At 41.6% G+C, this 14,901-nt stretch overlaps 1 protein-coding gene across 1 annotated transcript in view; it reads left to right on the top strand.

Moving 5' to 3' along the window:
• The window catches only part of SAXO1 (stabilizer of axonemal microtubules 1), a 92,279-nt gene that overhangs the window by 56,798 nt on the left and 20,580 nt on the right, over window positions 1–14,901 (top strand). The window contains exon 3 of the mRNA XM_070045838.1: window positions 4,537–4,716. Within this exon, the coding sequence (XP_069901939.1) occupies window positions 4,537–4,716 (180 nt within the window). The remainder of the gene's footprint in view (window positions 1–4,536; window positions 4,717–14,901) is intronic.

Here is a 14,901-nt window from a genome sequence, read left to right as displayed (position 1 = left end):
TAGACTTGGCTGTGACCTAGGAAGTTTTCAGTGTGGCTCGCAGGCAGCCTCTGCTAGTTGGTACATCAGTTGCATCTATCTGTCATATTTGTACCAGATGGCCCTGCTTTCTGTTACCCAGAATCTGATCCCCTGAAGGATTAGTCACCACCAAGTTTCAGTTTGTAATCCCTGCCCAATTTCCTAGCACCGTGGGCAGGACATAAGCTGGAGTTATTCAGAGTTCTCACAATGCAACATTTCTTTAAAGATCTAGGCAGAAGATGTAGGTAGGGGGAATGTGAGTCGTCTTAAGATTGGTATGAAATATATCTGTGTATGTTCAACAGTGGTCTTATTTTGCAGTTCATAAAAGCATTCTCACTTATCCCTTTGCCTCTGGGTATATTCTAAATAGGAGAGAACCAAGTTTAGTAAACGTTTTAAAAGTTTATAAGCCACTGCAGGTAGATACACATGCACGTTGGGAAAAGCACTGGCTTTGTCCATCCTCAGAGGCTAATTGGGTTGGCTTTGTGAGCTGTTCAGGGAGAAGACCATTCCAGAGATGTAGGTCCTCCTCTGAGAGGATGCTGCCTCTAGGGTCTCAGAGTTCTTCTTACTCCAGACACCCGGAAATCGTTCTAAACCGTCGGCATAGAATGATGACTTTTTGACTTGAAGTTTGGTGATGGTTGGCACCTTCGCCTCTTCTAGACCAAGAATGCATTTTCCGCTCTAAGTGTTTTCCTCCGTCGCATGGCTGCTGTGACAGGTCACAGTCTCCCAACTACCGGACAAAAGGAAAACTGGGCTGCAAATCCTTTAAGAGTCTGCACTTGGAGTTTTAAGTCAGGCTGTAAATGGAAGTCAGTTATGTGGGAGGTGGTGTGGGACCCGGGGTGGACGCTGCCGCTGACCAGCTGTGTGACCTTGGCTGGAAGCCTGGCGTCCCTCCATCTCAGTGCCCTCACCTGCCTGTTGAAACTGAAGGGTTGCCTGATCTTGAGGGTCCTTTGAGACCCAGCGTTCCATGTTCTTTGTTTTCCTGGTTGTTACTGTTATGACTTTATCTAATGAGACTTTCTTGTTTAGACAGTAAAGAAAGTTCTGTGGAATGATCAGTGTTTTAAAAAGCCTGTGCTCTGCAACGGGAGAGGCCACAACAGTGAGAGGCCCGCGTACCGCAAAAAAAAACCCCAAAAAACAAAAAACAACAAAATGACACATGTGGTTCTCATTCATGGCTCGCCTTCTGTTTCTATTGGATGGTGCTATTCTGGAGGGACTTGTTCTATACTTAAAGTTCTATCATCCATTCTGGGGTCATCTGAGTCCTAGATGGCTTTGAGCTGGGGGTACCTCAGGAAACATACTTGGTCATTCAGATATGATGGAGACCTAGTTTCTCTCTATGGCTAGGTTACACACATGGTTCTCTGAGCTTCAGAGACTTCATCTGTGTAGTGCGGACGTTAGATCAGATATTTTCCATGGCCCCTTTCAATTAAAAAAATTCTATGATTCTAGCTTGGTGTCAGCTATTAACTTTTTCTGGGTTCCATTGAAAGGTCTCTACTGCTCCCTTTACCAAATGTCAGAAAAAGTCTGGATTATTTCCTCTTACTTGTGTTCCTTTAGTAGTTCTTGGAGTGGAAAGACTTCAGGGTTCTGATAGATTAAGGAAACCTTCTTACTCTCCTTCTCTTCTCTGTCTGTTGGCCCATCTTGGCTTGTTTCAGTGTGCTCCTGAACAAGGTGGCCCACCAGCTCCTTTAAAATGGTAGAAGCATCAGAGAGCTGGGAGAAGAGGTCTCTCCTTTCTTTGGTTCATGACTGTTAAGACTGCTTTTGAATACCCCATGCACGGTGATCCCATAAACTTCATTTAGACACTGTCTAGGTCCATAAAAACTGAGAATCTGATCTGTATTTTCCCTTTTGGCTCTACTAATGTTAGAACAAATCAGTCGTGTCTTTGTAAATATCTTTTCTTTCAGCAGTTCATCCTCTTATACACTGTCCATCTGCTATTAAATAAAATATATCAGGTATTGGGCTAGTTTCCAGAACACAGAAGTAGAAGACTTGGTCTTTATCCTTGAGGAGCTCCTGGATAAAGGGGTTCCACCTTTAAACTTCACCAACAAGGTGAATACATGGTGCTTTCTGTCTTGAGAGGGACATTCAAGCTGGGGTGGGCACAGGCGAGGAAAGAGGGTGGCACCATGAGCACACTAGGCGATGAAAAGTTGACTTTCAGTTGAGAGATTTTGATGTTTCAAAGTGAGACAAGGTCTTAGTTAACTACCAACATGTCAGATGAATAAAATCTGCCCTATAAATATATATTATATGTAATTCCATTGAATGGAACATCAATGTCTGGATGCAACTGTGTTGCTATACTGAAATCCCCTCTTATAATACCAGTTGCAATGTAGTTTCTTGCCATTTAATTTATTTTTCTTTTGGAATGAGCCTTTTACAATATGTTACATTTTTTGAAAGTAACAATATAGAAAGGGGGTATATAAAAGCAAAGTTTTACTGGTTTAAAAAAGGGCACTAGAGGGCTTCCCTGGTGGTGCAGTGGTTGAGAGTCCGCCTGCCGATGCGGGGGACACGGGTTCGTGCCCCGGTCCGGGAAGATCCTACATGCTGTGGAGCGGCTGGGCCCGTGAGCCATGGCCGCTGAGCCTGTGCGTCCGGAGCTGTGCTCCGCAACGGGAGAAGCCACAACAGTGAGAGGCCCGTGTACCGCAAAAAAAAAAAAAAAAAAAAAAAAAAAAGGGCACTAGAGAGGGAAAATACTGTTAGGCCTGTGGAGTCCACTTTATTGCAAGTGCCTGAATCTGAGTTACCCTTAATAAAGTCTTGATTTCTGTCTCAGAGTATGGGTGAATAAAATATATCTGCAGAGGTATTTTTGAGTAACCAGCACTTCTTGGCTTTTAATTTGAGGTTTGTAGGAATCCTGATCTGATACACAAATCTACACGTGAAATGAAAATAGGGATAAACGTGTTCATATGCAGCTCTACCCGTACGAACCATGCAGGTGTTGACCATTTTCCCTGGTGGGGGCAGGTGACAGGGCGGTGGTTGGAGGTTGAAGAGAGGCACACAGTAATAACAGTGGTGGCAGCAGTATTCATGTAGACGGTTGAACTTACTAACAATGGGAGCAGCACGCTAACTGTTGCCTAGAAACCAGCTTTTGATTGGAGCAGTGATGAGTTCTCTGTATGTCTGTTTCTCTTTTCTCTGATGTGCTGCCCCAGAACACTGTGTATCTTAGTTTCTGTAATCAGAATCAGTTTAGTGTAAAAAGTTTTTTAAAATTCTGTGCCATTTCTGGATGTAACTAAGTTGGAGATCACTAACATGGAGTTTTGTGGATGTGCTGGTGTTGATGATTAGACGTACCCTAGCTGGTTTGCAAGGATTGTATGTGGGCATTTAAATAATTGATACACTGCTTTGTTTTGGACAGCTCAAATAGCTGCCCTTTATTCACCTGCAAGGAGAATAATAAGGTCATTTATTACCATGCATGTAAAATGGAAAAACTTACTATAAATTATAACTTCAAATTATTATCTATCATCTCCCTGCATAATGAGGCATAAAGTTTATTTAATCATTCCTTCATATGTTCAGTATTCGTTTAATAAATGTTTATTGAATGCCTACTCTGTGCCAGGCAGGATATGAGAGGTACTAGGGATGTAGCAGTGAACAAGATAGAAAAAGGTTCTGAGCTTGACAGATGAGACAGATAATAAACTCAGCAACAAATGTGCCAATTACAGATAAGAGTAAGCGATGGGAAAGGCATCCACGTGATGAGAGAAACTCTGTTTGAGAGGTGAGGGCGTGGAGGGGTGTATTTTAGGTAAAGATGATCAGCGGAAGCCTAAGTGAAGTGAGACCTGAAAGAATAAAGGAGCCAGGCTTTCAATGTAAAAATGGTTTCACATAGTCAGTGGTGTTTAGTAGACTCAGAACTGAGGTGGTTCTGCTATGTATGATGCCACTTGTGTGCGAGGATGATATTCTGAATTGACCCAGGAACTAATGAGGAAAGACAGTAGCCTGGCCCTAGAGCACAGCCTTGGAGCCCCCATTAGGGCAGGTGTTAAGCCCTTAATTGCTGGGTGATTGGGAGGGCGGGTTTCAGGGGAGGGACTAGGTTGGCACTCAGATGCCTTGGGGGCCACAACCGTTCACCTATTATGGTATGGAAGTATTTCAGTATTTAAACAAGCAGCATGGCACGTGTGATGGCTGGTCATCAGCCGTGCTTGTGCATAATTTTATGGTTCAAGGTATTTTGACCATTAACCAATGGCAGTTACAGATCATTTAAGAAATTCTGGCCACCTCACATAGTTCAGTAGAGAAAAGGAAGGGTTAAAGTGCTGTTTTCAATGCCGGCAGTCATGATTTTATACTCTGGGTCAGATTTTGAGGAGGTAGCAAACTGAATGTATTCTTCCCAAGAAGGTAACTAACCTAACATTCCTGTTTTCTTCTTTCTTTTTTTTAAATTAGGCGGCATCACTGTCCACACCTCCCTACCAAGATATATGATAAAACAGAGAAACCATGTCTTTTCTCCGAATATACCAAGAACTACCCTCTCTATCGCTCTTACCTGCCCAGAGAGTCCTTCAAGCCCAAGCTGGAGTACCAGAAAGCGTCCGCGCCAATGGAAGGCCTGACCACATTTAGGTGAGGGCAATAGTGTGAACGTATAAACGCACACCACTACTGGAGTAACGTACAGCATTAACCTAACGTTCAAATTGCATTGACGTGCACTATCAATACATGCTATTAATGCTTGAATGTTAATTTACTGTATCTCTGAAAGAAAATCCTGCATTTATTAGCCTGTTTAGTTTTCCCTAGCCCCCTCTTAAAGAGAAAGGATTCTTACTTGGGGCTGGGGCGGGGGAAGGGGGAGCCGTGGGGTGGGAATTGTAAATTGATCTGCATCAAAAGGGTGGGAGGTTACGTTAACTATGCAAGGAAAATAATAACTAGAAAGAGGGTGGCTACTGCAGAAAAAGGAGCTTTGGGCTTCTGCACAGAAGCTCTAGGTCAGCTTGGGTGGTGGTAGTGATGTCGGTCGTGGTGAAAGAGAACTTGAGCTTTTTTGAAATTATGCTATAGAGTTTGAGTTGGGGTCCCCTTGAACATTCTTCAGGAATATGAACAAAGAATATTTCCTTTTACATTACCCTTGACTTAGCAACTCTGGCTCTTGAGCTCCAGCTCTGTGAGGAGACTGAACCCCGTGGCTCAGCGTGTCAGGCCTGCAGAGGTATCTGTACTGAGGGGGTGGGCACACATGATCAGTCTCAGGGTTGTTCCACATGCTGCAGGGCTCTAACAGAATCTGCTGTTGACAGCTCAGTTAGTGATCTCCAGGTGATGACCTGTGACTGGTGACCCAGAGGAGTAGAAACGTGTTTGAGTCAGTTGGGCAGTGTTTCAGGTTGTAGAACTTAGTCCCCACATGAGACCTGAGAGCTGGGCGCCTTCTCTGCCTCCCAAGTTCCTCATCCCTACAGGGCAGGATTGCTGTGTGGTGGAGGTGAAATTGTTCTACCACGATGCCCGCACGTTACGGGTTTGCAAGACCTGGTAAAATTTCTTCCTGTTGCTTCCCCCTTTGCCTCGCAATTTTGTGCTTTTCTGTAAAGGTCCCAGGTGACCCTGGCTGAGCAGAACGCCAGTTCATTCAGTTTCCCCCAGGACGGGCCTGGAAATGTCCTCTGTTTAGAATGTGGGTTGGAGGCATGAAGTATTCCTCCTAAAAGCTGCTGTCTTCTAGATCCAAAGGAAGAAGTCCATGTCTGGGTTATCAGAAAAGACCCACAATGTGGGGAATGAAGCCCAGGGATTTCTCGGCTTTGTGGGAACCCCTGGACAGGGGCCGCTTGAGAATGAGAGGGACTCGAGGGTCTTATCTGACTCTTGACTTGAATCAGGTCACCTTGATGCTGAGTAGTTATATTAAATGATTTGAGGTCAGCACAAGGTTTCTGGGTCCTGATTCATGAAAAAAAATGTAATCTATGCAACCTGTTTTTCAACCTGTGACTTACTAAACAATATAAACCTTAAAGTTTGGGCTTCATTTTCCCAGGAAAACGGCGTTCTTTGTTTCTATGAGTCTAAAGACCACAACAAGAGAAGTGGATCATTCTGGAGCATTGCTTTTCGTTTTAAGAAACCACAGTCAGTGCTCATGAAAGGAACTAGGCTTATGTATAAGAGACATGTAATTGGTAGGAAAGGATAAGAGCAGTGTTGAGGAATGGATTACAAACATCACGTTCAGTTTCTAGATGCTGGTCTTCACTTCTCTTTGTACCCAACTTGCAGGAAGTCAAGAGTGCCTTGTGGAATGCAGAGTACAGGCCAGTTTCAGCTATTGTCCTGGAAATATTTGGATACTTGGAGTGTTGGATGTTGAGGAGTGCTTTCTTTTTGTTGCCCACAAGCTCAGGAGAATGAGAACAAATCCTTTCTCTGGAGCAGGCGTCCTGTCCCATCCCCTAGCTCTGAGGCCTCCAGTGGTGCCCCACATGCCCTCCCTCTTCCCGATGGTGCTTTGCAAAACAAAAACTTGCCCTTTGACCTGTCCTAAATTATCCTTGCCTTGTGTCACTTACAACAATAAACATTTCACCCAGAAAGTCTCTCTGTCCCTGCCAAGGCCAGAATAACAAAATCATTCATGTTAAGATACGGCCGAAGTGGAAGAATGAAGATACTGAAAGAATTTCCAAAACAACTTATTAATGATTGTAAGAGCCTTAGAAAGAAAAGTGGCAGGATCATGGTTACCCATGGGAAGAAAAAAGAACAGAAGTGCTTCTCTCCTCTCCTTTATTTCCTTCCCCAGAAAGAGGACTAAGGGACGGATGAGCAGAAGGCATCTCTTCTCTCCCCCGTCCCTCAATCTCATCATTTCTCAGCCCTGTGCCTACCCTGCTGGGCACATTTTCATAGACTGAAAAAAAAAAAACCTATGCCCCTGTCAGGATGCCTTCTTTTTTTTTTTTGAGCTTTGGTGGGCTTTTATTGACATAAATTAACAAAAATCGAGATTGTACTAACCATCTTTTCTGAACTTTATAAACTCAGCAGAGACTCTGGCCCGTATCTGAATACATACAGTAAAAGTGTTCCCCATTGGGCAATGTAGAGTTGTTGTCATCTAGGTTCTCTGCCAGAGGATGCTGGGGAAAGGGTGGGCCAGCCCTGTGTCTGCACACCTCTGTGTCTGTGTGGATCGTCATCCTTCTGCCCTTAGAACTCTGATTATTAGAATGTCCGACCCACTTAGCTCTCTAAAGGCTGACCTGGCTTAGTTTCTGAGATTGGGACTGCCACCTGCTGCATGAAAAAGTCATGTGGCCCGTGGCTTGGCTAGGTTTGGCGATTAAGCTCAGACACAAAAAACACCTGGTTTCCGGAAAGGTTATCGTCCCAGCATGAGGCATGATTACAGCTGCACACAGCTCTTACTGACTGTAAATCTTGGGCATTTACAGCAGGTACCATGAGGTGAATGCTTGTGCTTTTCAGCCCTTCTTAACGTTGAACTGTTTCTTGCCGCCCTGAGTAATTCTCTCACAGAGGATCTGCCTTTAGTTCGGGTAGACCTGAGATCAGTTTATGAATAAGAGGTTTGTACTTCAAACCTCATTTCCCCTTAGGCACGTCACCATGTAAAACAGTTGGGCCCCATTTGGGGACATTATTTTGTTAGCTAAGTGAGATCCCTAAAGATGGGCAAAGTGACAGCCTCAGAAAAAAGAGGTGAGTCTTCAAGATGGTGTTGGACCTTTATTCTTAAAGGGAGAGGGGCCGAGGGTAGGGTGAAATGGAGGTGCAGAGGGGGAGGATGGAATCGGGTTCACCCCTGATGGGTTTGGCTGCAGGGAAGAGGGCAGGAAGTTGGTGGCACAGATTCCTTCATGTATTGACAAGACTCCTTGGTAAATCGGAGTGTAAGGGGGAAGAGCTAAAAGTGAAAGGGCTTTTAGAAAAGCCAGGAAAGAAGCAAGATGGTAGTAGGCTGGAGTCTTTTCCTACCTATTGAATATTACACATTTCCTGTTCAAATACATATTTCTCTACTCACAGCTATCCCAGTGCAGGTATACTTCCTCACCTCTATAGATTGGACCTGAGAATTAAGACATGCAGTAAAAGGTCTCGGCACTAGACTTGCCTGGGTAGTTTAAGAGCCTTTGATGTGCATCTTTGATTAATTTGGGGGACATTTTGGCCGTTCTTTCTTTAAGTATTTTTTCTGTACCCAAGGCTCTGTTCATTTCTTTCCCCCAGTCTTTTTCTCTCTCTATCCTTCATGTTGGAGAGCTTCTATTCAAACATTTTCAGGTTCACCGAGCCTTTCTTTCTTCCTCTATTTCCATTCTGCTATTAAGCCCATCCAGTGAGTGTTTTATTTTAGATGTTGTGTTTTTCAGTTTTAGAATTTACATGTGGTTCTTTTCATATGCAGTTTCTCTTTCTCTTCTGTGATTCCCTGCCTTTTAATTCATTGTGACCTTATTTTCCATTTTGCAACAAAGCATAGTGAAAATAGCAGCTGTCTAATCCTTGCCTGCTAGTTGCAACATCTGGGTCAGCTTGGGGCTGGTCTTCATGATTATCTTTTTTCTCCCTTGAGAATGCGTCACATTTTCTCTGTGTATGTCAAGAAATTTGGATTGATCCTGTACGTTGCTCTTTTTTTTGGATTGTGTTTTTTTATTTTTTTAACATCTTTATTGGAGTATAATTGCTTTACAATGTTGTGTTAGTTGCTGCTGTATAACAGAGTGAATCAGCTGTATGTATACGTATATCCCCATATCCCCTCCCTCTTGTGCCTCCCTCCCTCCCTCATTATCCCACCCCTCTAGGTGGTCACAAAGCACCGAGCTGATATCCCTGTGCTATGCAGCTGCTTCACACTAGCTATCTATTTGACATTTAGTAGTACATATATGTCCATGCCACTCTTTCACTTTGTCCCAGCTTACCCTTCCCCCTCCCCATGTCCTTAAGTCCATTCTCTACATCTGCGTCTTTATTCCTTTCCTGCCCCTCGGTTCATTAGAACCATGTTTTTTTTTAGATATGTATGTATGTTTTTTAGATATGTATGTATGTTAGATAGATATGTATGTTAGCATATGTTGTTTGTTTTTCTCTTTCTGACTTACTTCACTCTGTATGACTGACTCTAGGTCCATCCACCTCACTACAAATAACTCAGTTTCATTTCTTTTTATGGCTGACTAATATTCCATTGTATATTTGTGTCACCTCTTCTTTATCCATTCATCTATTAATGGACACTTAGGTTGCTTCCATGTCCTGGCTACTGTAAATAGTGCTGCGATAAACATTGTGGTATGTGTCTCTTTCTGAATTATGATTTTTTCTGGATATATGCCCAGTAGTGGGATTGCTGGGTCATATGGTAGTTTTTTAAGGAACCTCCATACAGTTCTCCATACTGGCTGTATCAATTTATATTCCCACCAACAGTGCAAGAGGGTTCCCTTTTCTCCACACCCTCTCCAGCATTTGTTGTTTGTAGAGTTCTTGATGATGGCCATTCTGACCGGTATGAGGTGATACATCATTGTGCTTTTGGTTTGCATTTCTCTAATGATTAGTGATGTTGAGCATCCTTTCATGTGTTTGTTGGCAATCTCTATATCTTCTTCGGAGAAATGTCTATCTAGGTCTTCTGCCCATTTTTGGATTGGGTTGTTTGTTTTTTTGTTATTGAGCTGCATGAGCTGCTTGTGTATTTTGGAGATTAATCCTTTGTCAGTTGCTTCATTTGCAAACATTTCTCCCATTCTGAGGGTTGTCTTTTCATCTTGTTTATGGTTTCCTTTCCTGTGCAAAAGCTTTGAAGTTTCATTAGATTCCATTTGTTTATTTTTGCTTCTATTTCCATTTCTGTAGGAGATGGGTCAAAAAGGATCTTGCTGTGATTTATGTCACAGAGTGTTCTGCCTATGTTTTCCTCTAAGAGTTTGACAGTGTCTGGCCTTACATTTATGTCTTTATTCCATTGTGAGTTTATTTTTGTGTATGGTGTTAGGAATTGTTCTAATTTCATTCTTTTACATGTAGCTGTCCAGTTTTCCCAGCATCACGTATTGAAGAGACTGTCTTTTCTCCGTTGTATATTCCTGCCTCCTTTATCAAAGATAAGGTGACCATATGTGCATGGGTTTATCTCTGGGCTTTCTATCCTGTTCCATTGGTCTATATTTCTGTTTTTTGTGCCAGTACCATACTGTTCTGATGACTGTAACTTTGTAGTATAGTCTGAAGCCAGGGAGCCTGATTCCTCTAGCTCCGTTTCTCTTTCTCAAGGTTGCTTTGGCTATTCAGGGTCTTTTGTGTTTCCATAAAAATTGTGAAATTTTTTGTTCTAGTTCTGTGAAAAATGCCATTTGTAGTTTGATAGGGATTACATTGAATCTGACAATTACTTTGAGTAGTAGAGTCAATTTCACAATGTTGATTCTTCCAATCCAAGAACATGGTATATCTCTCCATCTGTTTGTATTGTCTTTAATTTCTTTCATCAGGGTCTTATAGTTTTCTGCATACAGGTCTTTCGTCTCCTTAGGTAGGTTTATTCCTAGGTATTTTATTCTTTTTGTTGCAGTGGTAAATGGGAGTGTTTCCTTAATTTCACATTAAGATTTTTCGTCATTAGTGTGTAGGAATGGAAGAGATTTCTGTGCATTAATTTTGTATCCTGCTACTTTACCAGATTCCTTGATTAGCTCTAGTAGTTTTCTGGTAGCATCTTTAGGATTCTCTAGGTATAGTATCATGTCATCTGCAAACAGTGACAGTTTTACTTCTTCTTTTCCAATTTGGATTTCTTTTATTTCTTTTTATTCTCTGATTGCTGTGGCTAAAACTTCCAAAACTATGTTGAATAGTAGTGGTGAGAGTGGGCAACCTTGTCTTGTTCCTGATCTCAGAGGAAATGATTTCAGTTTTTCACTACTGAGAACGATGTTAGCTGTGGGTTTGTCATATATGGCCTTTATTTTGTTGAGGTAGGTTCCCTCTATTCTTACTTTTTGGAGAGTTTTTTTTTTTATCATAAATGGTGTTGAATTTTGTCAAAAGCTTTTTCTGCATCTATTGAGATGATCATATGGTTTTTATCCTTCAGTTTGTTAATACGGTGAATCACATTGATTGTGTATATTGAAGAATCCTTGCATTCCTGGGATAAACCCCACTTGATCATGGTGTATGATCCTTTTAATGTGCTGTTGGATTCTGTTTGCTAGTATTTTGTTGAGGATTTTTGCATCTATGTTCATCAGTGATATTGGCCTGTAGTTTTCTTTCTTTGTGACATTTTTGTCTGGTTTTGGTATCAGGGTGATGGTGGCCTTGTAGAATGAGTTTGGGAGTGTTCCTCCCTCTGCTCTATTTTGGAAGAGTTTGAGAAGGATGGGTGTTAGCTCTTCTCTAAATGTTTGATAGAATTCCCCTGTAAAGTCATCTGGTCCTGGGCTTTTGCTTGTTGGAAGATTTTTAATCACTGTCTCAATTCCAGTGCTTGTGATTGCTCTGTTTATATTTTCTGTTTCTTCCTGGTTCAGTCTTGGAAGGTTTTGCTTTTCTACGAATTTGTCCGTTTCTTCCAGGTTGTCCATTTTATTGGCATAGAGTTGCTTGTAGTTATCTCTCATGATCCTTTGTATTTGTGCAGTGTCCGTTGTTACTTCTCCTTTTTCATTTCTAATTCTATTGATTTGAGTCTTCTCCCTTTTTTTCCTCATGAGTCTGGCTAATGGTTTATCAATTTTGTTTATCTTCTCAAAGAACCAGCTTTTAGTTTTATTGATCTTTGCTATCGTTTCCTTCATTTCTTTAACATCTGTTTCTGATCTAATCTTTATGATTTCTTTCCTTCTGCTAACTTTGGGTTTTTTTTGTGTGTGCTTCTTTCTCTAATTGCTTTAGGTGTAAGGTTAGTTTGTTTATTTGAGATTTTTCTTGTTTATTTGAGATTTTCTTGTTTGAGGTAGGATTGTATTGCTGTAAACTTCCCTCTTAGAACTGCTTTTGCTGCATCCCACAGGTTTTGGGTCGTTGTGTTTTCATTGTCATTTGTTTCTAGGTATGTTTTGATTTCCTCTTTGATTTCTTCAGTGATCTCTTGGTTATTTAGTAGGATATGGTTTAGCCTCCATGTGTTTGTGTTTTTTACAGTTTTTTCCTGTGACTGATATCTAATCTCATGGTGTTGTGGTCAGAAAAGGTACTTGATATGATTTCAATATTCTTAAATTTACTGAGGTTTTATTTGTGACCCAAGATATGATCTATCCTGGAGAATGTTCCATGAGCACTTGAGAAGAAAGTGTATTCTGTTGGTTTTAGATGGAATGTCCTATAAATATCAATGAAGTCCATCTTGTCTAATGTGTCATTTAAAGCTTGTGTTTTCTTATTTATTTTCATTTTGGATGATTTGTCCATTGGTGAAAGTGGGTTGTTAAAGTCCCCTACTATGATTGTGTTACTGTCGATTTCTCCTTTTATGGCTGTTAGCATTTGCCTATGTATTGAGGTGCTCCTATGTTGGGTGCATAAATATTTACAATTGTTATATCTTCTTCTTAGATTGATCCCTCAATCATTATGTAGTGTCCTTCTTTGTCTCTTGTAATAGTCTTTATTTTAAAGTCTATTTTGTCTGATATGAGAACTGCTACTCCATCTTTCTTTTGATTTCTGTTTGCATGGAATATCTTTTTCCAGCCCCTCATTTTCAGTCTGTATGTGTTCCTTGGTCTGAAGTGGGTCTCTTGTAGACAGCATATATATGGGTCTTGTTTTTGTATCTATTCAGTGAGCCTGTGTGTTTTCATTGGAGCATTTAATCCATTTACATTTAAGGTAATTATCGATATGTATGTTCCTGTTACCATTTTCTTAATTGTTTTGCGTTCGTTTTTATAGGTCTTTTCCTTCTCTGTTTTTCCTGCCTAGAGAAGTTCCTTTAGCATTTGTTGTAAAGTTGGTTTGGTGATGCTGAATTCTCTTAACTTTTGCTTATCTGTAAAGGTTTTAATTTCTCCATCAAATCTGAATGAGATCCTTGCTGGGTAGAGTAATCTTGGTTGTAGGTTTTTCCCTTTCATCACATTAAGTATGTCCTGTCTCTCCTTCTGGCTTGCAGAGTGTCTGCTGAACGATCAGCTGTTAACCTTATGGGGATTCCCTTGTATGTTATTTGTTGCTTTTCCCTTGCTGCTTTTGGTATTTTTTCTTTCTGTTTAATTTTTGATAGTTTTTTAATATATGTCTTGGCACATTTCTCCTTGGATTTATCCTGTATGGGATTCTCTGCACTTACTGGACTTGATTGACTGTTTCCTTTCCCATGTTAGGCAAATTTTCAAGTATAATCTCTTCAAATGTTTTCTCAGACCCTTTCTTTTTCTCCTCTTCTTCTGGGACCCCTATGATTTGAATGTTGGTGCATTCGATGTTGTCCCAGAGGTCTCTGAGACTGTCCTCAATTCTTTTCATTCTTTTCTCTTTATTCTGCTCTGTGGCAGTTATTTCCACTGTTTTATCTTCCAGGTCACTTATCCGTTCTTCTGCCTCAGTTATTCTGCTATTGATTCCTTCTAGAGAATTTTAAATTTCATTTATTGTGTTGTGCATAATTGTTTGTCTGCTCTTTCGTTCTTCTGGGTCCTTGTTAAACATTTCTTGTAGTTTCTCCATTTCCAAGATTTGGACATCTTTACTCTCATTATTCTGAGTTCTTTTTCAGGTACACTGCCTATTTTCTCTTCATTTGTTTGGTCTGGTAGGTGTTTACCTTGCTCCTTCATCTGCTGCATATTTCTCTGTCTTCTTATTTTGTTTAACTTACTGTGTTTGGGGTCTCCTTTTCTCAGGCTGCAGTTCGTAATTCCTGTTGTTTTTGGTGACTGTCCCCCATGGGTGAGGTTGGTTCAGTGGATTGTGTAGGCTTCCTGTTGGGGGGCACTGGCACCTGTGTTGTGGTGAGTGGGGCTGGATCTTGTCTTTCTGGTGGGCAGGACCACATCCGGTGGTGTGTTTTGGGGTGTCTGTGAACTTAGTATGATTTTAGGCAGCCTCTGTGCTAATGGGTGGGGTTGTGTTCCTGTCTTGCTAGTTGTTTGGCATGGGGAGTCCAGCACTGGAGCTTGCCGACCGCTGGGTGGAGCTGGGTCTTAGTGTTGAGATGGAGATCTCTGGGACAGTTCTCGCCAATTGATGTTAGGTGGGGCCGTGAGGTCTCTGGTGGTCCAATGTCCTGGACTCTGCTCTCCCACGTTGGAGGCTCAGGCCTGACACCCGGCCGGAAAACAAAGACCCTGTCAGCCGCATGGCTCAGAAGAAAAAGAAGAGAAAAAAGAAGAAAAAAGAAATTAAAAAAATATTTAAAAAATAAAAGGAAAAAAAATAGAAAGAAGAGAGCAACCAAACCAATAAACAAATCCACCAATGATAACAAGCACTAAAAACTAAACTAAGATAAATAAAAAAATCAGAAACAAATCAGTCGCAGACAGCAAACCCGAAGTCTACAGTTGCTCCCAAAGTCCACCGCCTCAATTTTGGGACAATTCGTTGTCTATTAAGTTATTCCACAGATGCAGGGTACATCAAGTTGATTGTGGAGCTTTAATCTGCTGCTCCTGAGGCTGCTGGGAGAGGTGTCCCTTTCTCTTCTTTGTTTGCACAGCCCCTGGGGTTCAGCTTTGGTTGAACCCCGCCTCTGCGTGTCGGTCGCCCTCAGGCATCTGTTCCCAGACAGGAGGGGGTTAAAGCAGCAGCTGATTAGGG

Source organism: Globicephala melas, chromosome 6 (genome assembly GCF_963455315.2).
Source record: "Globicephala melas chromosome 6, mGloMel1.2, whole genome shotgun sequence".
NCBI classification, from domain to species: Eukaryota; Metazoa; Chordata; class Mammalia; order Artiodactyla; family Delphinidae; genus Globicephala; species Globicephala melas.
The sequence above is the reverse complement of the archived record's forward strand: the minus strand, read 5'-3'. Positions and strand labels throughout refer to the sequence as shown.